The following is a 22,565-nucleotide window of genomic DNA, read 5'->3' on the forward strand; positions in this document are numbered from 1 at the left end:
GGGGTGGGGGGGAGAGGCAGAAATGGAGATAGTGTGAGCCAGAGGCTCTATACATGTGGCTGAGCAGGGGAGGAGGATGTGGGTGAAGGGTTTCTCTGCCCTGCCTTCTTTCATATGCCCTTGTGCCTCAGTTTCCTCCTCTGCAGAATGGGAGGTGGTCCAACAACATAGGTGGGTAGAAGCATTTCTGACAGGCTCCAAGCACCATGCAGAGGCTGGGAACTGCTAATCTGCACTGAACAGTAAAACCAGGGAGCCCGTCCTAGCGGCAGAGCTGGCCACCTGCCTTGTCCACCTCCTTGGTCACAGACCATCACCTCTGCCCAGAAAAAGTATCTCTCAAAGACCTTGCTGGGTTCCAATCTGCTAAAGGACAGAGCTCGGTCTTTCCTGGGCCCATAAAGAGTTTGGTGACCATGGTTTCTGAGTGTCTCCTTGAAGGCAGGCTGCCCTCTGCGACCACCCACCCTCTGCCTAGGCTAGAGAAGAGTATCACTGAATCCAGATAGGGAGGGAAGGGAGAATTACATGTCCTAAGCGTAGAGCCATCACCACAGCTTTCACCAACCTCACAGACCTGCAGGACCAGGGTTTGTCTCCGCTCTTGGCCCCCACAGCTCTGTGTACAGCCTCTGATTCCTGTGCTGATGATGTGGCTTTGGGATTATTTCACTACAGTTGACTCCTCCACCAGTCTAAAGTATTCTTAAGAACAGGGACTGCTTCCTCATCTTCACATTCCTAGTGTTGGCTGAGTAGATGTTAGATGGATTCATGCATGGAGGAAGGGATTTCTGTTGGATGCACAAATATGTGGATGGGTAGATGAGAAGGTTGCTGAGTGGTTAAGTGGATGAATGGACAGATGAATGGGCGGGTGGGTGGATGGGTGGAGGAATTCATGGATGGATGGATGGATGGATGGATGGATGGATGGATGGATGGATGGGTGGGTGGATGGATGGATGGATGGATGGATGGGTGAATGGATGGATGGATGGATGGATGGATTCATGGATAAATGGATGGATGGATGGGTGGATGGATGGATGACTGGATGGATGGATTCATGGATGGACGGATGGGTGGACAGATGGATGGATGGTTAAACTTAGTAAGAAATGGTGAAGTACAGTTGGATAAAGTGTTAGGTAGATGGATAGAGTGGATGAGAGAGCAGATTTATGAATAAGCAGATCAGACAATGTTGGGTGGCCAGTGGATGAGTGGATGATGGATGATAAAGAGGTGATCCCCCAACCCCTGCTAGACTTCCAGTCCACAGGTGCTCACAGATGAGACAAAACTGAAGGGTGAAAAAAGTTCTCTTTATTCCACACTTCAGCCCACATGCCCTGCAGTCCCCCAGGTAGACATGCAACCTGTCTTACATCTAACAGCACCTCCATTGATGAAGGCCAGCACACGACCCCCTGGGACAGCGCACGTGCACGTGGCCTGGGGTCTACAGCCACGCCATGTCAGTCACCTCATCTTTTTACGGCCTTTCCTAACAAATGGCATCTGGAAGCACACTGGGAACAATGCCCACAGAGACCACTGGGCACAGGGCGCTTCTCAGAACATGACCCAAGCCCCCGACCCCCTCTGCACCAGCTCTATGCCCAGGAGAGGGGAGGGCGCCGCTTGCCCACTGCATACCTGCTGCTAAAGGCCTACAAACCCATACCAGCCGGCCACTCCCACAGAAAACCAGCCACACCCTTGCCAAGGAAGCACGGCCGCCACCTTGCTGGGGGCACCAGGCGTGTCCCCATGGCCACCTCTCCACGCCCACAATGCTGCAGAGTGCTAGTCCTCGAAACGTTTGTGTGCCCAAAGCCTTCCCACCACAAAGACCCCTTGTCTGGGCAGAAATGACAACATCCAGTTTGTCACAGATGCTCTCCTTTGCCCATTTTCCAGACGTCCCCTCCCTCCCTTCAATGTTCGCCATCAGGCTGAACCCAGTGGGACGCAGACAGAAACTGGATCCCGTTTCTCCCGTTCTAGACCCTCAATATCTTCCCACTTCCATGAGAACAGAATCCAAAAAAATCCACCTACCGTCGTCTAAAAGGGCCCGTGAGCGGGAACCGTCTCCCCCGTGACTTTCCTCCTCTCCTCTCCCAGCCTAACTGGCCTCCCTTCGGTTCTAGGACATTCCAAGCTGAAGGGCCTTTGCACAGGCTCTTCCTGGGGCTGTGAGCTCCCCTTCCTGAACTGTGCCTGCACAGCTCCTCTTCATGGCTCAGGTCTCAGCCTAAATGTCACCTACCCAGTGTGGGCTCCATCATCGCCCTATAAACAGGCACCCCCTCTATGCGGATCTCGGCACGCTTTCCTCCGTTCGTTCTATTTCTGTCATTACACTCGTATTTGTTTAGCTTGCCCTTCCACACCCAGCACCTGGCAGTGTGCATGGCCTATAGCGCGTGCTCAAAAAATACCTGCTATTTGATGAATGAATGTCAGATTCAGAGCAAAGATTCGGGCCCGACTATCTGGGTTCGAGTCCTGTGTGACCTTGGGCTAGTGAATGAACCTCTCTGGGCCTCAGTAGCCTCATCTGCAAAACAGGGTGACACCAGAGCCACCTGCCCCAAGGGATGCTGGGAGGATTCAATGAAAGGAGGAAGGCCAGGGACCATTCTCCAGCCCTACCCCTAGCCCCAAGTCCTTGCTTCCTGGACAGAGCAATGAGTGTAAGGTCTGCCATGGAAAGAAAGAGCTTATAAAGTCACACTTGAACTCTAGAGTGGGGCTGGCACAGCCACAGAAAGGAGAGCTGGACTTGGCTGTTAAAGAAAAATCTAAAAAACTTTTTTAATAAAGGCTACAAGTCTATCTCCTTCCTTCTTTATCAACGACACGATTTATTGACCGGGGAGGCCATATTGACTAAATAAATCTTGATAATGACCACGGCAGCAATCAATACCTGCTTATTATCAGCCCCGGCCGAGAATTCCATCTTGTGGAACGCAGGCCCAACGACAGGGCGCGCCACGCAGCTCCGGGACCCAGCAGGGGCCGGGGATGGATGGCCGGGTGGCGCTCATTCTCCAGGCTGGGAGACAGACTGGGAGCGGGGAGCTTTCTCTCACCTTCCCCCAACTCATGCTTCTCAGGCTTTGGGGCCTAAATCTATTTACATGAGTTGACAGTGGCAGGGTATCTTCAGAGGTTTTTAAAAAGAACAGAAAGCGGTTGGGTGCAGCAGCTCACGTCTGTAATTCCAGCACTTTGGGAGGCTGAGGTGGGCCGATCACATGAAGTCAGGAGTTCAAGATCAGCCTGGCCAACATGGTGAAACCCCGTTTCTACCAAAAATACAAAAATTAGCCAGGCATGGAGGCAAACACTTGTAATCCCAGCTACTTGGGAGGTTGAGGCAGGAGAATCGCTTGAACCCGGGAGGCGGAGGTTGCAGTGAGCTGAGATTACACCATTGCACTCTAGCCTGGGAGACAGAGTAAGACTCCATTTCAAAAATAAATAAATAAATAAAAATAAAGGGAAAATACTGACATAGTGACTGCAGATGGGGGAGGCTCGGCAGTGGCGGGACAGCCATCAGTCTTGGGAGGGGCACCTCTGGCCACTAGTGGGGCCAGAGCAGGGACATGGGGTAGTCAACAGCCCCGGGTCTTGGGTTCAAGTCCAGGTTGGGCCGCTTCCCCGCAATGTGGCCAGGGGCTGAGCCTTCGGTGCCTCACTCTGCTCATCTGTGGGAATGCTTATAGTTTTCCCTTCATAAAGTTGCTGTGGAAATTAAGTGAGACAATGTAAAGGGCTGTGAACACTGTCTGGCATCGCAGGAAGAGTGCAAGTGCCATTTGGTAAAGAAATCCCAGGCCTGCACAGGCCTCTGCAAGCTGTCTTCTGATACACAAGGCCACGTCTGGCCTTGCAAAGCCCTGCCAAGCAGCATGCAGGGAGGCCTGACCTCCTGTCCTGTGCTTCTGTGCAAAGAGCCGGTGCACCTGGCTGCTGGCTGCTGGCTCCGCGTGGGCCGGGCTGGGAGGAAGGCCCAGGTTAGATTCCTGTCCTTACAGGGTGTGGTGGGGGTCCCTGCACCTGGCTGGAGTTCAGGTGAGCTTTTCTTATCTTATACCTGAGCAGCTAATACTGCAAATGGATCTCTAAGTTCCACCCAGATTTGGGCACCCCTGAGTTGACCAGTGAGGCCCCAGAAGCGAATGACCAGCAACGATGGCAGTAATAATAAAGGTAATACTAGTCGCCCTCGTTTACCAGGGAATGATGGTGTCCCAAGTATGTGGTATGGGCTCTCCATCAGATCAAATCCTCTCAATGTCTCTATGAGGTAGGGGCTGTTTCAGTCCCATTTTACAGATGAAGAAGCTGAGGCTTAGAAAAGTGGGGAGTTGCCGAAAGCCTCCCAGTGAGGATGTGGCAAGACCAGGGTCTGAAGCACGGTCTGACTGCTCCAAGCCCAGATCCCATCATTGCAGGTGCAGCTCCAAGGCAACTGAAATTCAACAGAAACTGCCCTCCCCTTTTAAGGAAGATAATAATAACAATTGCTAATAAAGAAAATAAATAGCAATTAATACTAATCACCATTAGGAAAGGCTCACAACGTGCCCAGCCCTAGGCCAAGTGTCTATAAGGAGCTGTCACCTTTTACTTCTATAACCCTCGAAGAAAAGTATTTTTACCTCCAAACGCATATGAAGCAGAAGCTTTATGAGGGCAGGACTTGGTCTGTTTCGTTCTGTGCTACACTCCCAGCACCTCAGGCAGCATGGGACACATAGCTGGGGCTGAATAATGTTCATCAAATGAATGAATGACCTGTCTGGACAAACCAGAGATTCTCCATTCTAGACAGAAAAACAGGCCGAGCCACAGAAGGAAAGATGGCATTTAAATCCTGGTGTTCTGCCTGATTATGAATCAGGGGCATGGTGGGAAGGAAAGCCCCTCAACCCTAGGATCGCTGTCCAGAGACCCAGGCTGCTTTCTCATACCAGCTGGGCTGATCCAGTGGGCCTGGGAATCAGTGTCAGGAGAAGAATGTGAGCTGGGTCCAAGGATGTTAACTGGCGCTCTTGCGTCCTAGACAACAGCCATCTCACGGGCCATACGGATGCTTTCAGCTCTCTATGGCTGAGGCCACCAAATCATCGCTTACGGCCTGCAGTCTGCCAGCAATTAATAAATAGATTTATTAATTAGGTGGGAGCTGCCTTCAAGGCTGAAATTGGGGTTACTCTAAGGCGAGATTGATGGAGCTAAAGATAAACCCTCATTCGCCACAGGCCTGAGACCAGTGCCCAATTCCTAACAACTTTCAAGAGCCAGTGAGGGGTGAAGCAGCCGGGGGTCCCCCGGGACTGACCCCCAAGGTGAAGTCGAGGGGCAGCTGCCCCCACCTCATCCCTCCTGTGGATTCAGCTACCCCATCATTCGAATATTTATTGAGCACTTACTATGTCCCTGCCCTCCCCAGAGAGGGAGGCAGATAGTAAACAAAGGAACAAATCGATACACAGATAAATATTATATCAGGTGAGGCACAGAGAGGAAAGGGAGCTGATGTGGAAGGAGAAGTCATGGAGGACTTCTCTGAGGAGGTGGTATTGAAGCAGAGGACTGAACTAACTGAAGGGAAGTGTCTGGTAATTGTCTCAGAGAGAGGGAACAGTAAGTGCCAAGACCCTGAGGCTGGGACATGCTTGGCTTGTCTGAGGCACAGCAGCGAAGAGGCCACAGTGGCTTGATAAAGAGGGGGAGAGTGGTGGGGAGGGGAGGGGGATAGGATGGGGGATCCTAAGGCCTGAGGGCAAGTAAGGACAGGAAACCAGGAAAGAGGCAGCGCGGGGAGTGGCAGCTCCCCGGCCTCCCCCAAGACATGACAGCGGCCTCAACAGTCTCCTACACCCTGAGAGCCTTATGCAGATGTCCCAGTCCCATTTCTTCTTCCTGTGGGACAAGAAACAGACTTGGAGGCAGGGTTATATGGCAAAGAGATTTGTAAGGGTCAATGCCTGCACCTGCCCGAGGGAGCCAGTTTGAAGGAGAGACAGGACAGAAGGACGGAAGAAGGCTGTTGGTTGCCGAAGCTCCTAGACTGCCATGGAGTTAGCAGAGGGGTCCCGTGTGTCCCAGGTACGAGTCTGTGCCAGAGGGTGGAGGGCCTGATTCTGCAGCTCACACCACACCCCCTGGGACACTCGCACCGACACTCACAGCCGTCTGCAGCAGCAAGGCCTGGGAGTGATGGCCCCACTCAGGGAAATCTGCCCTGGACCGGCGGCCCCGGTGACCCCTGTGGTCTCCAGATCCACAGCACCCACGGTCCACACCGGCGGCTGGGCAAGCCAATCCACCATAATGGTTCCTGGGGAGCCATTTACCAGTCCAGCTTGAGCGACGGCGGCGCACAGAGCCTTAAGCGCCGCTGCGCCCCCGGCGTCTGGGCAGACGACCAGCTCAGGCCAAAGAGGCCAAAGGATTGATTTCTTTCTTTTTAATGACAAATGCTTACCTGGAACTGCTGTTTCACTGGGCTGAACTGAAAAATGTCAGAGGCTGGGGTGTGCTTAGGAGGGGTGTCAGGGGACAGCCACAGGCCCACTTTTGGGGGTATGGGCTCCTGGGCAGAAGCAGAGACAGCAGGCTCCGAACCCGCCTAACCAGGTATCTTCTCAGTCAGGGGCCTTTCACTGGTTCTGCAAATGCAGGCTCTTCCAGAACTAGGCACTGGGAAGATTCAGGCTGTGGTCTTGAGCTACAGAGAAGACCCTCCTCAGGACCCCGACAGCTGGCCTGACCCACTGAGGACCCCTGACACAGGGCCCTGGCATTGCCTGTTCCCTCTGCCTGGAATGTCCCTCCAAGATCTCCACTCCCCTTCTCCGTGGGACCTGCCCAGTGTGGCCAGAGCTCCTGATTTTCAGGGGACACTGGTCACCTAGATTTCTTAGTTAAATCTCCTGTGTTTTAAATGCTGACAACTTACACAAAAGTGTTTTTAAATATCACACTAATCTAGACAGATACATCCATGGGCCAGACATAGCTCCCAGGCTGCAATTTCTGCGGTCAGAGCTCCCAAAATATAAGATACTACGTAGAATATTAGTACAATTCTAATATAGTAAACCCCCAATGGAGTAAGAGAGAAGAGAAAACTTGCCCAGAAATCTCTAACACAGCCTGCGAGGCCAGCAAGTTCCAGCCGCTGCTGTTTATTTGGTTTTCTCCTCTCATACGCTAAAAATACCAGTGACAAAAGTCACTCACACTCACAGGGCAGCCACTGTGTGCCCCACACTGTGCCAAACACTTTCATGTTCAAAGTGGTTTAATCTTCCTGAACAACCTAGAAGGTGGAGACTATTATTAGTCCCATTTAAAGACAAAGAAAGTAAGGCTTGGAGAGGTTAAGTGACTCATCCAAGGTCACACAGCTGGTAGGTGATGGAGCCAGGATTTGAAGCCAGGCAGGGGCCCCTCACTGCCCTGACTCTTTGTGCTTCTCTCTAGAGGGAAAGGGTCAAGAACCAGTTTTGGGAACTGAGTTTGATCCACTTTAATACTCTTAACTGAAAAGTTAAAACTTCAGCCATGCCTCAGCCTATATATGACAGCCATGACATGGATCAGTAGACCCAGGGCAGGCAAACTACAGCTCTCAGGCCAAATCCAGCCCCCTGCCTGTTTGTATAAATAAAGTTTTATTGGAACACAGCCATGTCCATTCATTCTTATTGTCTAGAGCTGTGTCATGCTAACGGCAGAGTGGAGGTTTATGGCCCACGAAGCCCACAGTGTATTCTTATCTGACTCTACAGAAAAAGGTTGGGCACATCTGATGGTAAACCTAGCATGTGTAGAAAGAGACTGTACCCTGAGGGGGTTCTGCAGGCAAAACCCTCTGGGGCTATGTGAGCACAGGTGCATATCACAATGGGCAGAGTGGCAAAAGCTTCTTGAGCTTTCTTAGGCTGAGCGGTCAGGACATTTGGGCTCAGAATGAATGAGATGAAGGGGCCAACCACAGGGAGATCGGAGGAAAAGGGCCGCAGGCCGTGGGAATGTATGTGATGTGTCTGCGGAACAGTGGTTGGAGAGAGAGCCAGAGAGATAACGAGGCAGATCCTGGGGATCCATCAGGGAAAAGGAATTTGCATTTTAATCTAGACACCATAGGAGTATATTCTTCTTTTTCTTTTTTAAACATGGTCTTGCTCAGTTGCTCAGGCTGGAGTGCACTGGTATGATCACAGCTCAGGGCAGCCTCAGCCTCCTGAGTAGCTGGGCCTACAGGCAGGTGCCACCGTGTCCAGCTAATTTTTTATTTTTTGTAGAGAAGAGGTATCACTATGTTGCCCAGGCTGGTCTTAAAATCCTGGCCTCAAGCAATCCCCTTGCCTTGGCCTCCCAAAGTGCCGGGATAACAGGCATGAGCCACCTCGCCCGGACCATGATGGGAATATAATGTCTACATCCTCCAAAACACTACCAGCCATTTTGGTGAAGGGTTCATTGAGGCTTAGAAATCAAGTAACTCCATCCTAGACATAATTTTTTGTCTCAAAAATAGTGCTTCAAAGGTCAATAGCCCCACCACCACGACCGTGATGAGGAAAGAAGGGGAGGGGCTTAAGGTCACCACGCCTGTAATCCCAGCGCTTTGGGAGGCCGAGCCTGGTGGATCATTTGAGGTTAGGAGTTCAAGACCAGCCTGGCCCACACTGCAAAACCCCGTCTCTCCTAAAAATACAAAAATGAGCCAGGCGTGGGGGCGCACACCTGTAGTTCCAGCTACTCGGGAAACTGAGGCAGGAGAATCACATGAACCCTAGAGGCAGAAGTTTCAGTGAACCGAGTTCACACCACTGAACTCCAGCCTGGGCAGCAGAGCGAGATTCCATCTCAAAAACAAAAAAAGAAGACAACACATTTAAGGGTGTCAGTATCTGTCACCTTTACAGTAACTCACACAGTAGATAAGGTGGGCATAGCCAGCCGACTTCATGGGTTAAGAAGCAGGAGACCTGGGATGCGGGATGGTTCACCTAGGAGTGCTAGAGGCCACGCAGACCACAGTTCTTGGGGTCCTTCCCCCCGCCAACCTGTATCATCTCTGACACTCTCCAGTATGTGACGCCATCATAAATAAAGAGCACCCCCAGAGGAAAAACATCAAACAGAAGATGGGACCTTGAATCCCAAGGCCAGGGACAAAGGCAGGTCACCACCTGAGTCCCCTTCCAATGTTTCACCTCTGCCAGGCCCGGCCTTTGAATGAGATAACCAGGAAGCTGCCGGAAATTCAGCCCTTTCAGAAGCAGCACAGAAAACCACAGTTTCTGGGCAGCCCTGTCTACCATCATGCAGGACCATATATTTAGCAGCAGCCAAGGTGCTCACGTTTGAAATCCCATCTGCCGGAAGAAAGGTTACCACGACAGAATGTCAAGTTCGAAGATAGAATCCTCTTTTTAACAGGAGAGTTAAAAAAAAAAATAAGAAAAAAGAAAAAGAAAGAAAAACCACCACCACCATCAGAAAAGCTGTTCCCTCTGGTCAAAATAGCACCGTGCTCATCTGAAATAACCCACCGAGACACTTATTTGCTTCTTTTAGCTTGTCCGTGGTTTCTCCATTTTCTACAGTGAATTCAAGTATTAATAAAAGAAACTTCAAGACCCCCAACAGCAAAACCAGTGAGGGTTGAGATGCTGCTTGTGTTTTCTTCCAGCATTCAAAGACAGAGAGCGTCTTTGAGAGGCAATCTCCATCAAGTTGAGAAACCACAATTTTGGGATACCCAGAAAAGACTGCTGGGTTCTTTAAATAAATTCTCAACACCTGTTTCTAGCTCTTTCTGCAGAAAAGGGCCACAGGGTGTGGGTTCTATGGACTTAGAGAGGCGGAAGGAATGGGGTCGCCCACTGGCTGGAGTTATAAGAGAGTCCAAGGGTCTTATTCTCAGAAGTGCTGCTAGAATTTCTGGTCCCCTGGGCCTCTCTGCTCCCTGTCTCCCTGTCCTCACCTAATGCCAACCCCTCTCACGGGCCTGAGCCAAGCTCTGCAGGCTCACGCTCCCCACCTCAGCTGCAATTCTATTACCACCAAGTTTCCAAAGTTAGGATTCCGCCAACAGGGCTGATAGCTTATTTACTGCTGTCATCTATAGAAAGAGGAATTTTGACACATTGTTAAATGATAGCACATTTAGATAAGTCAAGCTGTCAGAGGCTCTAATGGATGTCTAAACTCTCTGTGGCTGATATGTAAAATTTATGCACTTCAGAATATCATAAGGTTATAATATTTTAATCACATCCCTGCTCTTTTCTAAACTTTGAGCAGGAGAAAATATTCCATCAAGCACCATCTCGCTCTCCTGCGCCAGGAGATTGAGTGTTCCCGGAAGTTTCTCCAAACTCCTTGGAAAAGTCCAGCCTTTTTTTGCTTATCCTGTTGATCTTCCTCCCAACTGCTGACACCCGAAGCAGAATTTGTCCCTTCCTCCCAAATCTATGCTATATAATCCTACTGGCCAAGCCCCTTCCTCCCCAGAAACACAGATGGGCATTTGGACAGAGGACATTCGGACTGGGTGCCTCCCAGCTCACTGTTAGCTCAACTAAACCTCTTTGGAGTCACGGAAGACAGCATGGGAGACTGGACCCAGAGCATCATAAAAAAAGTAGAAAGTTAAGCAGAAAAAGAAAATCATAAAGGTATGAATCCGGTTACAACGATTATACACAGAAAAGCCATAAAAAAATACTGCATTAGTAATGTTCACCATAAAGCAATCTTATAACCAAATGAAATATGCCTAGCATTATCTTTGAATGGAATTTTATTTCCTCTCGTTTCCTGAGCCGCTAGCAGCAAAGGCAGAAAAGAAGCGAAGATGGGGGGGAGGTAGTTTCAGGAGTGCTGGAGTAGGGTGGCACATCTCAGATCACCTTTACCATCGGCCCAAAGTCATGAAGGTTGTTGACTGACTTCCAACCTAGGAAAACAGCCCTGCCATGTTCAGAGACGGTGGTGGAAGGAATAATAACTGGAACGCTTCCATTTTTGAAAAATATACGCTTCCGGAGGGCTGGACGCTGGGCTGGTACAAGGTCACCTTTCTTGCCAGGATCGGTGCGGCGTCAGCGAAGTGGTGTGGCCTGGGGACACGGGGCCGCCTTTGCTGCCTCGGCCACTTTAATGCTCAGCAACCACGCTGCGAGAAACCATTCAACCTGAACAGCCAGGAATGAAAGCCACGCACCTCCTCACATCACAGGCAGCTCAGCCCCCGGGATGCATGGGACCAGGGCTCTCCGGCTGCCTGGGCCGGGCACGGGGACCTGCCTCTCCTACCTGGATCTCAGAACAAGCTGGCAGAAGTTCTCCTTTCTGGCTATCTCCCCTGTAAGAGGAAAGCAGGGGAGGAGGGGGAAACGGAAAATAAAAGTGTGGCGTAGGAGTCATTAGCATTACGCACCAGAGAGGCTCCCAGGCCAAAGTGCTTAGGCTCCTAATCCACTTCCAACAAAAATGCCATCAGTGAGGATATGGGGTGGGGTGGGGGCGGGGGGCTGCGGGCCTGCTGGCCAGGGGACCGACTGAAGATTTCAGGCTGGGGGTGGGGAACTCGGCAGATGGAGGGCCTAAATGTTTGCACGCGGCCACGGCTGCCACGTTTATTTCTCTGCTTTCCAGAAGTGTGCTGCCTTGCAAACTCCCACAGGGACACCCCCTCCACTTAATATCGATGTAAATGAGTTCACCCCCCTTCCCCGAGAGCCTTCTCCTCTGTGCCAGACACACCAGCCATTGTCTTAACGAACAACCCCCCGCCACACATACACCCTGTAGGGGAGAGGTCTGGGTCCTATCTCCCCATCACCTGAACAAACCTCTCCTCCACCCCCTACCTTTATCCTTTCCAGTTCAAATTTGCTTTACATCTCAGCACCTTCTAAAACCCTAACAAAGGGTTCTCAGATCAATGGGAGTCCAGCTGGAATCAAGATTTGGGTGACCTCAACCGTTCCACAAAAGACCCCTTGGGCAGAAGAACGAAGAGAGTGAGGTTCCAACCTCTCCAGCTCAGACATAAGCCCCCCAGGAGCCGCACCCACCCCTCAGCACCCAGCCCCTGACTCTCCCCAGGCTGCAGCCCGAGCTCCCCGAATTGAAAACGAGTTATCTAATGAAAATTGTGTTAACTGACATTCCGGCCGACAGGGAGCAAATACCAGCGCTGTAAATCTCGCCGCGGAAATTTTCTCCAGCCCGGAATAACAATAGGACCCTGCAAAGGGCTTTCGCCAGCCCTTCTGGTTCCTCTTCTCTTGTGTGCCACGTTCTTGTCATTCCTTATGTTACAGAACATCAATCATAAATAAAGACGCTGTCCCCCAGCCGTGCCCGGGTCTCATTTACAAACATTAGCAGGGAATACGATTACCATTGGCCTTCGTGCCAAGCCCAATGTGGCTGCCCAATTCTCTCTCCTCTCTCCTCTCCTCTCTCTCTCTCTCTCTGTCTCTCTCTCCTCTCTCCTCTCTCTCTCTTTCTGCCTCCACAACCCCCACTCTTCCAGAAAGGCCACTTTAGCATCATTTAAGCCGGCAGGCACAGCTCACAGCCCTGCCCGTCTCAGTTGGCCACCAAACTGTAGCCCCAACTCGAGTGCGGACCCGGAATTGCAAGGCACTCGGCAGTTATTAACTGCATGCCTCAGTGCCCCGATTTTCTCCCCAGCTCAATGGCTTTGGGGGAGGGGGAGAGCGAGGAGTGGGGTGTTTGGAAGGATGGGGACTGGGAAGCAACCAGGACCGGGAGAAGGGGCGGGTGCTGGAACCACTTATCAGAAGAAACTTAACGAGATTTGCCGGAAGATTTTTTAAAAGTGGGTCCGTTTTTATCTACAGACTGATGATCTCCCGTCTTCCGCGAATGCCACGGTCAAGGCAAGATGCTCTAATCGCCCCGTTGTGCGCACCATTTTCCTGCCCCTGATCCCCGCCGCACCCGCCGAGACTTTGTGAGACTCCAAGGCTGGGGGGCCTTACCAGGCGCGTCTGGGGCACCCCAGGAAAGAACAGAGGCCGGGGCTGCGCCTCCACGGCACGTTCTCTGAGATTCTGCCTCCCAGTCCCGGATCCTAGGGGATCCGCAGAGTACACCTCCAAATCTGGGGGAGGCACACAGACTCCACAAAGGGAGGGTGGGGAGAAAGTGATGGGGTTTGGAAAAGAGTCGCCCTAGGGAAGGATAGAGAAAGAGCAGAGAAGAGAGGAGAGAAACAGAAGAAAAGCAGAGACGGGAGAGAGGAGAAAAGGGGAGCGGCGGAGAGAAACGCAGGAGGCAGAACAGAACGAGGAAATCTCTCATTTAAAAGTTCCCATGGGCCCGAGGGCTGGGAGTCACCTGCTCTGCGCCGCTCCCGGCTCTCCACCGCCCGGGAGGCAGGAGCGCAAACTTGCGCGCGCCCGGGCCCATCTCCACCGCCCGACTGCGTCTAGACTTGGGAAGGGGGTGGAAGGAGGGGAAAGGCAAGAAGCAAAGACGAACCCCGAGACCCCGGCCCGAGGAGAAGAGGTCTGCCGGCGCGGGCGGCCAGTCCGGCGGCGGTGGCTCAGGCGGCGGCGGCGGCGGCGGCGGCGGCCCCCGGGTGGCGGCGCGTCCGGGCTGCGCAGCCAGGCGGGCAGCGGCGGCGGCGGAGGTGCCGGCGGGCGGCGGGGCGCGGAGCCGCCTCCTTGCCAACCCCGGCTCCCTCCCCTTCTCTCCTCCTCCTCCTCTCCTCCTCCTCCTCCCTGCCCGCCAGCTCCCTCCCTCCCTGGCCCAAGCCCGAGCCGGGTGCGGACAGGCAAGCGGCGCGCTCCGCGGCCTCCCCGGGCACCGCGAAGTTGGGAGGCGCACAAAGTGCGGCTCAAGGGGGACAGCCGGGGGGTCCCGCCCGCAGCCCCCTGCCTGGGGCCGCAGCCGCTGCCTTCCCCGCGCCTCACCCGGCCGCTCGGCCGCTCCGCCAACCGAGGGCTCACTAGCGCTTCTCCATGGTCGTGGCGGCTAATCGATGACTGAACCGAACAAAGAGCAGCGGCAAGATCAATTCCTAATACCTATCGATGGGCAGCGGGCGGCCGAGCCCCGGCGAGCCCCGGCAGCCGCCGCCCGCCGCCCCGAGGCGCCCGCCCGCCCGCCCGGGGACCTCCCCAATGCGCCTAGGGCGCGCCCGGGGGCTCCCCACGGCCGCGCGGCCGGCGCTGCCCGCACTAACCTGGAGTCGCCGTAGATCAAATCGCTTCCAATATTGAAACATCGATCCCACATTGGCGGCCATCTTGGGGGCTATCGAGACGCGCACACACAAGAGTTTGGCTTTTCTCAATGGCTGCACTCAATATCCGGGCTGGACTCCCCCCAGCCCCGGGGCCGCCGCCGGCCACCCGGGCCCTGAGCGCCGCGGCCCGGGGCCCCTCGGGCGCCCCCCGGCCTCCTGCCACCCGCTGCCCCTCGCCGCCGCCGCGCCGCCGCCGCCGCCGCCGCCGCCAACGGGCCCGGGAGCCGTGCGCCCCCCCGACCCCCGGAGGGCGCGGGCGGAGCGCGCCGGGCGGGGAGCTCGGCGCCCGCCCGGGGGAGGCAGCCGGGGATGGGGTGGGAGGGGAGGGGTGGGGGGGAGGCAGCCTCTCCAGGAGGCGCCGGCGCCGCCGCTGCCCTGCCTGCCGCCGGCTCCCGGGCCCGCGGAGCGCTCGCTGCATCTCCCCCCCAAGTCCGGGGTCGGTGTGCCGCGCGATTGCACTTGACTTTGGCTTTTTGCAAACTTATCAATACTGACGTAACGTGCTGATCAATGCAAAGGGAAGTTTGGGAGGGGGCGCTGCGGGAGGCGGGCTTGCTGGGCGCCTGCCCCCGCTTGCACCTGTCTACCCCCGGCTCCCGGCATTGCACACTTAAAAAAAAAGTTAATAGTTTGCAATGCATTTTTTTTCTTTTGCCATCGGAGCACACACAACACGTGCCTCGGGCTGCCGCCGCTCCTCCACCAGATAGGCTTGGGATCCGAGGGTCGCAGCCAGCACTTGGGGCTGCATAGACTCGCCCGCGGCCGGCGGGAGGGTGGGAGCCGCCCGGGGGCGCCACTGAGTCACGGGAAATACCACCACCGCCCACAGTTTCCGCGCCATTATATTATTATTATTGGCGGGGAGGGGGTGCTTTACGGGGGCGGTGAGGGCGGGGCTTCAGGTCTTTTGCAATAGGGATTCCTGTTATTATTTGGGGGGACTTTAACCTGATTGTAGGGGCTCCCCCACAACTTTGCAAGATGAAGCCCTTTTTCTGTTATGATTATTATTGGAGGTTTTATTATTTGGTTCTGAACCAAACCTCGGGAGGGCCTTTTCCCCCAATGGGCTGGTTTTATTGTTTGACTGTTGAGGGGGGCCCTATCCCCGCTGTGGGAGCTCCAGATCCTTAACAACCTCAGAGGTTTCTGCTATTGTTATCATCATCATTATCCGGGGCTCCGTTCTTTGCAATGTGACATTCCTTTATTTTGATTGTCTATGGGGAGAGGGTCTTTAGGCTAGCTAGAGAGAGGTTCCGATCCTTTGCAGTTCTTCAGACTCTGGACAACCAGGGTGACCAGATTTCTTGTTTTACATTTTTCTGTATTTTTCTTTTTCCTCTGAGCAAGCTCGAGGCCCTTTTTCCTCCGGACATCTCACCTCTGGGGGAACTCATACTCCCAGCCCCCTCCATCACCAACCCCCTTACCTACCCCTGCCACCACTCCAAAAGGTGAGGTTACCCTTCCTCTCTTGCTTATTCCCCTGACACAAAGCACCCCACCCTCTTCCCCACCCAAAAAAGGGGGCATGTTTTTCCTTTTTCTCTGATCAAAAGACTTGCTTTTATGGACAGCAAATGGAAATTATATTCTTTTTATGACCCAGCTTGGACTTCTGACATCACTCTTGGTCTGGGACAATAGATCAATACAGTGGGTTATAAAAAAGATAAAGTTTAGAAGAGTTATAAAGGCGAGAGAATCATGATGGATATTTTTGATGATTTTCCAATATTTGTGTCTCAGAGCACGTGCTTTGAGGCAATTAAAGTTTTTAATGTAATGTAAATAATTGTTTCATAAATGCTTCGGAAGAAGGTGTGATCTTTCTGAGCAATCATTTGAGTTGTTTAAAAAATGTAATGTGATTTAAACAAGGATACAGTATTTCTGTCTCCATCCCCATACATTTTCCATGAGGTCTGGGTAAATATATTAATGCAGGAGTTGAAAGACGTGTAAGACCAAAAGTACTGCGTTCACCAAGATGTAATGAATTAGGCCTAGTTAGCAATTCCGAGTGGCCTGTTTCCCTGCCAGAGTCAATTGCACGTGATGTGTGGTTTATCTCAGCTCCCGATAACTTCAGGTTTAAATTACAGCTCTCATTTTGCAAAATGAATTTAGGGAAATTTCATAACTATCACATTACAATTTTTTAAATGGCTACATTTTTCTCCTGAGCATCTGTAAAGCTTGTGGCTTCCTTGTCTTTGAGTCTGTTTTTTAAAGTCTTGTAATAAAAATCTAGAGTGAGTGTGAAACCCTTCCAAGCAATGTTTAACAAGCCAAGGGTTTGATGAAAAAAAAATTTATTTTAAACTTACATCTGATTTTGCAGTAACAGGACACATTGACATCAGGTACCTCCTGATATGTTGTATTTAGAAGGACACATCACTTCTGTGGTATTCCTGCCAAAGGGGTATAATTGTGAAGAAATATCAGACAACCCCAAACGGAGGGGAAAATTCTACAAAATAAACAGCCTGTTTTCTTCAAAAATGTCAGTGGCATATGAAACACACAGAATAATGGAGGAACTATTTCAGATTAAAGGAAACGAAAGAGACTTGACAAGTGATTATAACATATGATCCTGGATTTTCTTTTACTATAAAGTGGATTAATAACCAATGGCAAATTTAAAATAAAGTCAACAGATCAGATAATAGTGTTGTATCAATGTTAATTTCCTGATTTTGACTATTACACTGTGGCTATGTAACAAAATATCCTAGTTTTTAGAGAACACACTGAAGTATTTAGGGATGAAGGGACAGACATCATGTCTCCAACTCTCAAGCAGTGCAGATGAAAATAATATGTATCTATTTGTTTATCTATATCTATCTACCTAGAGAGAGTGATAAAGCAATGTTGCAAAATGTTAACATTTGAAGATTCTGGGTGACTAGTACACAGAAATTCCTTTCCTTCTACTTTCCTGGCAAGATTTCTAGGAATCTTAAAGTATATTAAAATTAAAATTTAAAAGAAAAAGTAGATAAATCTAGATCTGACTTTGTTTCACCTGTTAGGGACTACTGGCTTCCAAATAAAAATTCTGCATGGGACTTTCTACTTTCCTTACTGAAGTAGGCTGCACCTTTGACCCAGTAGGAAATTGCCACAGCAAACATGCTTACCGAGGAGCAGCGAGAAAATCCAATAATTCAGATTGTTTTAAGTCTGTGATATTTTTAAATGACTTAATGCAGCGGGTCTCTGAAGAATTCCAACAATTTTAATGGTAGAAACTTGCAGTCCCACAGAGGAATGGGTTGCTACATAAATACTGAATGATCATATCTTTCTGTCTGGGCTAAAACATATTAGCTTTACCTAGTGGCTTATTGCTTTATTCACAAAATAAATTTCAGCCGTCTCTCCCCGCCATATTCCAAGTGCATCGCGTGCCTATGCTTATTAGATGTGGGGGCTTCTACTCCAAAGGCATCTGTAACTGTCTCAGACTTAGCAATAATGAATTAAGCAGTTCAGTGTTTACCCCCCAAACAGAGTTAGTTGGGGAAAGATTATTATGGGTGGTCCTTAATGAAGGATAATAAGCCAGGAATTTCGGACTTTGTCAGCAGACAATGGCCTTAGATTTAAGAACTAAAGCACTAACATTTTAAATATTTTTGTGAAAAGCTGTTTTTCATGTTCTTAGCACACTCTGCCACACACACACACACGTACACAGGCAAAAACTTAAACAGGTTCCAGATTAATTCCTGATTCCCAAAGACTTACACGTTAAGATAAGTATTAAAAAATTACAGTAGAAAAGAAAGTATCTCCCCTCCCCCAGAGGAATCAGAGGGCAGCTTGGAGCAGCCTATCCTAAAAGCAGAAGCAGACAGAGAGCTGGGATCCTTTAGGAAATTCACTAACTGTGCAAGAATCCCAGGGAAGATAATGGCAGGTCCTCAGCCACAGACATAATGATATGCGAAATCCCCAGGATCAAAGCTGAAACAAAAGAAAATGTCCTTCCGTAGCTTCGCGTTGCCCACTGCAGCTGCCAGGCAGGGAGAAAAACAACTACAGAATCTGAATTCATCTGAAAGTATTAAACAGCACTAAGAGTAAGGGATATAGAACTGTCTGGCAGACACCTGCAGGATGTGTTCCTGGAGGCTGGCCTGTGGTTAGGTCCAGGATCCTTTGGCTAGAGTGACCCGCTACAAGGTTCAATCCTGACACGATGCTGTCAACCACTGCCACTGGTAAACACCTACTGGTTGTTGGACGCTTTATATATAAACCACTAGAATAACATAGTGGCTAGGCGCATGGTGTTTAGGAGCATAGAACATAGTGGTCAGCAGCCATCTGGAGCCAGATTGTCTGGGTGTGAATTTCCACTTTGCCACTTACAAGCTCTGTGACCTTGGCGAGTTATTTTACCTGTGCCTCATTTTCTTTATGTATACAATGGCACTAATAACCACACCATAGCATACATGCAATGAGGATTAAATAAGTTGATCTACGTGAAGCACTGTGTAAATGCACAGCGACTAGAGCTCATTATTATTGGCCTCACAATGGACTGGGCAGGGATTGGTATTCCCATATGGCAGATGCAAAGACTGAGTCCTGGAGAGAAGTGGCTGGCTCATGGTCACATGGTTGTAAAGGGGCAGAACCAGGACTAATGCCTGGGTTCACTCACAGCAAATCGGAGCTCTTTGCACTAGAGGCTGCTCTGCCTTTCATGGAGGGGAGAATGGGTGCAAAAGCAGACTCTCAGAAAGCAAGGGCTGCAACATGAGCCATGCGCTGGTGCCCAGTGAGCAATGCTCAGTGCGGAGAAACAAGAGAGACAGGCTCCCTTGACCTGATTCCCCTCCAATGCCAGGGACTAGTTAAATAAGCGATCGTGTATTCAATCTGTGCTGGCCATTCTCCTTTTTCTCCTCTCCTGCACCTGCTCAGTGCCCAGGAAGCTGACCTCTGTGGACTACATCTCCCAGGCTCCCTTGCTCTCTGACTTTGACTTGGATTTGGCCAGTGGGAGGTCCTGGTAGGAGATAAGAAGGCAGAAGGAGAGAAGGCTAGGGTGTTCATTCCCCAGCTCCCTCCCTACTTTGCTGCCATTTTGGCCGTGACTAGGTCCTTCTACAGATGCAGCCCCTGTCAAGCTGTCCCTATCCTGCTCTCACTGGGTCCCAGCAATTGCTCCCTCTTCTTCCTGCTTCAGGTCTGGGATGGAAATGTTTTTCCCCTTTTGCTGGCACCTGGTGACCTCAACATTCCCCTGCCCACACCTCTGCAGACAGTCTCTTCATTTCAAAATCCCAGCCAAGGCTGGACATGGTGGCTCACACCTGTAATCCCAGCACTTTGGAAGGCCGAGGCAGATGGATCACTGGAGGTCAGGAGTTCAAGACCAGCCTGGCCAACATGGTGAAACCCTGTCTCTACTAACAATACAAAAATTAGCTGGGCATGGTGGCAGGTACCTGTAATTCCAGCTACTCAGGAGTCTAAGACAGGAGAATCACTTGAACTCCTGGGAGGTGGAGGCTGCAGTTAGCTGAGATCACACCACTGCACTCCAGCTGAATGACAGAGCAAGACTCCATCTAAAAAAAAAAAAACCACACAAAAATTCCCAGCTGAGCATCTCTGCTGGGGCTCTGACTGACCCCTACCATGGAACACAATTCAATTGTTAAGAAAGGTGAGGGCTATTTCTATTTGTTATGGCATATATTTATATGTGTCTATGATATATGGTACATATAACCAGATTATAGAACAGCATTATGGAATATTATTTTTCCTTAAAATATGGTACTTTGGAAAAAGTCAACAAAACTAGATATTGAACAGTTAACAGATACTAGTTCTGGAAAATGGGCTTACAGACCCTTATTGTTTCTTTTCTGTTGTTGCTGCTTTTGTTTGTTTGTTTGTTTTGAGACAGGGTCTTGCTCTGTTGCCCAGGCTAGAGTGCAGTGGTGCAAGCATAGCTCATCGCAGCCTCAACCTCCTGAGCTCAAGAGATCCTCCCACTTCAGCTCCCCAAGTAGCTGGGACTACAGGTTCATACCACCATGTCCAGCTAATATTTTATTTTATTTTCTGTAGAGATGGGGTCTCTCTATTACCCCAGTCATGTTGCCTAGGCAGGTCTCAAACTCAGCCTCCCATCTCAGCCTCCCAAAGTGCTGGATTGCAGCCATGAGCTACCATTCCCAGATAATTTCTACATCATTTTAAACTTTTTTTTATGAGCACAAATTTATTTTTTCATCAAGAATCTTGATGAAAGATTCTTGGGGGCGAGGGAGGGTCTGTTTCTTCCTGGGACCCTGACTCATACACATCCACATCCACCTGAGATGTCTATAAAAGATCTGACTGAATAGTGAGATTCCATGTTCATGGGCTGGAAGAATTAACAGGATGATGTCATTTCTCCTCAAGTTAATGCATACATTTAAGGCCATTCCAATGAAAATCTCAGTAAGGATTTTCAAGAAACTTGACAAGTCCATCTCAAAAATTCTTACAAAGATGCAAGGGTCAAGAACAGCTGAGACAAGTTTGAGGAGTAACAAGATAGGAGAATCATTCCTATCAGAGATGAAGACTTCGTATAAAGCTGTAATAACAGAGAGCAAGGCAGACACATAGACCCAAGGGACAAAATCAAAAGCCCAGAAACAGACTCATATAAATTTAGAACCGACACACAAGTAGATGGCAGAGCTGGCATAATAAACTAGTGGAGAAAGGATAGATTTCATTTTCAATATGATGCCGGACCAGCTGGCTACCCATATGGGAAAAATACAATTAGATCTCTACCTCACACCATACACAAAGATTAGCCCCAGGTGGAGATGTCGGCACACATATATTTAAAGAAAGAAATTCAACTTGTTCCTTTTTTCAAACAGCATGGAACATTGGAATGGAAGAATCATATTGTGATTAATCTGACTTCACTATAGCACGTCTGTCTGTTTTAAAGCATCCTAATAGCTCTGGTAGTATAATAGCCCAGGTTTCCTTCCCGAACTGGATTGTGGCCAGAACCAGGACTGAATTTTCTTTGAGCATCCCCAGGTTGAAATGCCACTTGGCAGCTGGCAGCTTCCAGGAGGTTTAGAGACACTCACTCGCCAAAGGTTCTAGGCCCCTGCTCTGCACAGGCTCTTCCTTGGGCACACAACGTGTGAGCCTCTGAGAAGCTGGCCCCAGGGCAGCCACCTGCCTTCCAGGTCTGCATTCCTATTTTAGCAGCCCAGTGCATAAATGAGACAGTGACTGAAGTCCTCAGAAAAAAACACCGTGGAATTCCGGGCACCCATTTGACCCTCCGTCTCACCCAGATCCCATTCATCTGGCCTGGGCAGTGATGCATTCCTCCATCGGCATCCAGAACCGTGGGCTCCCAAAGGCAACGTCAGCCTTGTCTGTGCTCTGCGAAGAACTGAGTCTTCCAGCACACCCCCTCACCTGCCCAAATAAAACTCCGCAAATGGGACCCCCAAAGCCTCAATGAAGAATGCAGACTATTGCTACAGCTTTTCTTAAGGGCAAGGCACGGAGGGCTTACCGCCTTCAGATCCTCTTTGCTTCTTTCTCTCCCCTAAGTCCCCTTCTTTAAAGCAGCCTCTCCGGGCTCTATTTTTAATTTCTCTCCCTACAAATGGCTCATTCGTCTTCTCTCACTCATCGCTCACTCTCTGATTCTCCAGCTCCTTCTCCTTCTTCTCCCTCTTCCTTTGTTCTTCTTCCTCCTTGGGCTCACATTTCTCCTCCCTCTTCTTCAAATCGGAGGTGCTCACATTTAATCTCATCAGCAAAACATGGGCCTGGAGCCAAGCAAAAAAAGAAAGAATTCTTTGATTCCTTTGGTAAGCCAGGGAGATGTGGATGCTTACATTTTCTCTGTCCCTCTCCCCGATCATCATCATTGTCATCGTCATCATTGTTGTCATAATGGTGCCTACTATGCACGGAGGCCGTCCCCAGCATTCCCCCCAAATCTCACATTGAGCATGCCTGTGTCCATTTTACAGATAAGTAAACTGAGGCCCAGAGAGGTGGAATAGCCCACCTAAGTTCACTCAGCAGGACAGTGGCTGAGCATAATTTGGAAGCTGGTCGGGAAAAGGTGCGCCCTTTGGCAGCCCCGCTACAAAAGCCTGCTCTTCCCCTCCTCCCACCCTCCCTTCCTGCCCCATTTTAG

At 50.5% G+C, this 22,565-nt stretch overlaps 1 protein-coding gene across 1 annotated transcript in view; it reads right to left on the bottom strand.

Annotated features, from left to right (window-relative positions):
• CUX2 (cut like homeobox 2) overlaps nucleotides 1–14,351 on the bottom strand; it is a 315,719-nt gene extending 301,368 nt beyond the window's left edge. Inside the window, exon 1 of the mRNA XM_064379840.1 lies at nucleotides 14,276–14,351. Coding sequence (XP_064235910.1) covers nucleotides 14,276–14,338 — 63 coding nt within the window. The 5' untranslated portion in view covers nucleotides 14,339–14,351. The remainder of the gene's footprint in view (nucleotides 1–14,275) is intronic.
• Between the last annotated feature and the right edge of the window lie 8,214 nt (nucleotides 14,352–22,565).

This window comes from Aotus nancymaae, unplaced genomic scaffold (genome assembly GCF_030222135.1).
Source record: "Aotus nancymaae isolate 86718 unplaced genomic scaffold, 86718_ANA_hifiasm-v0.15.2.pri h1tg000021l, whole genome shotgun sequence".
Lineage (NCBI taxonomy): Eukaryota > Metazoa > Chordata > Mammalia > Primates > Aotidae > Aotus > Aotus nancymaae.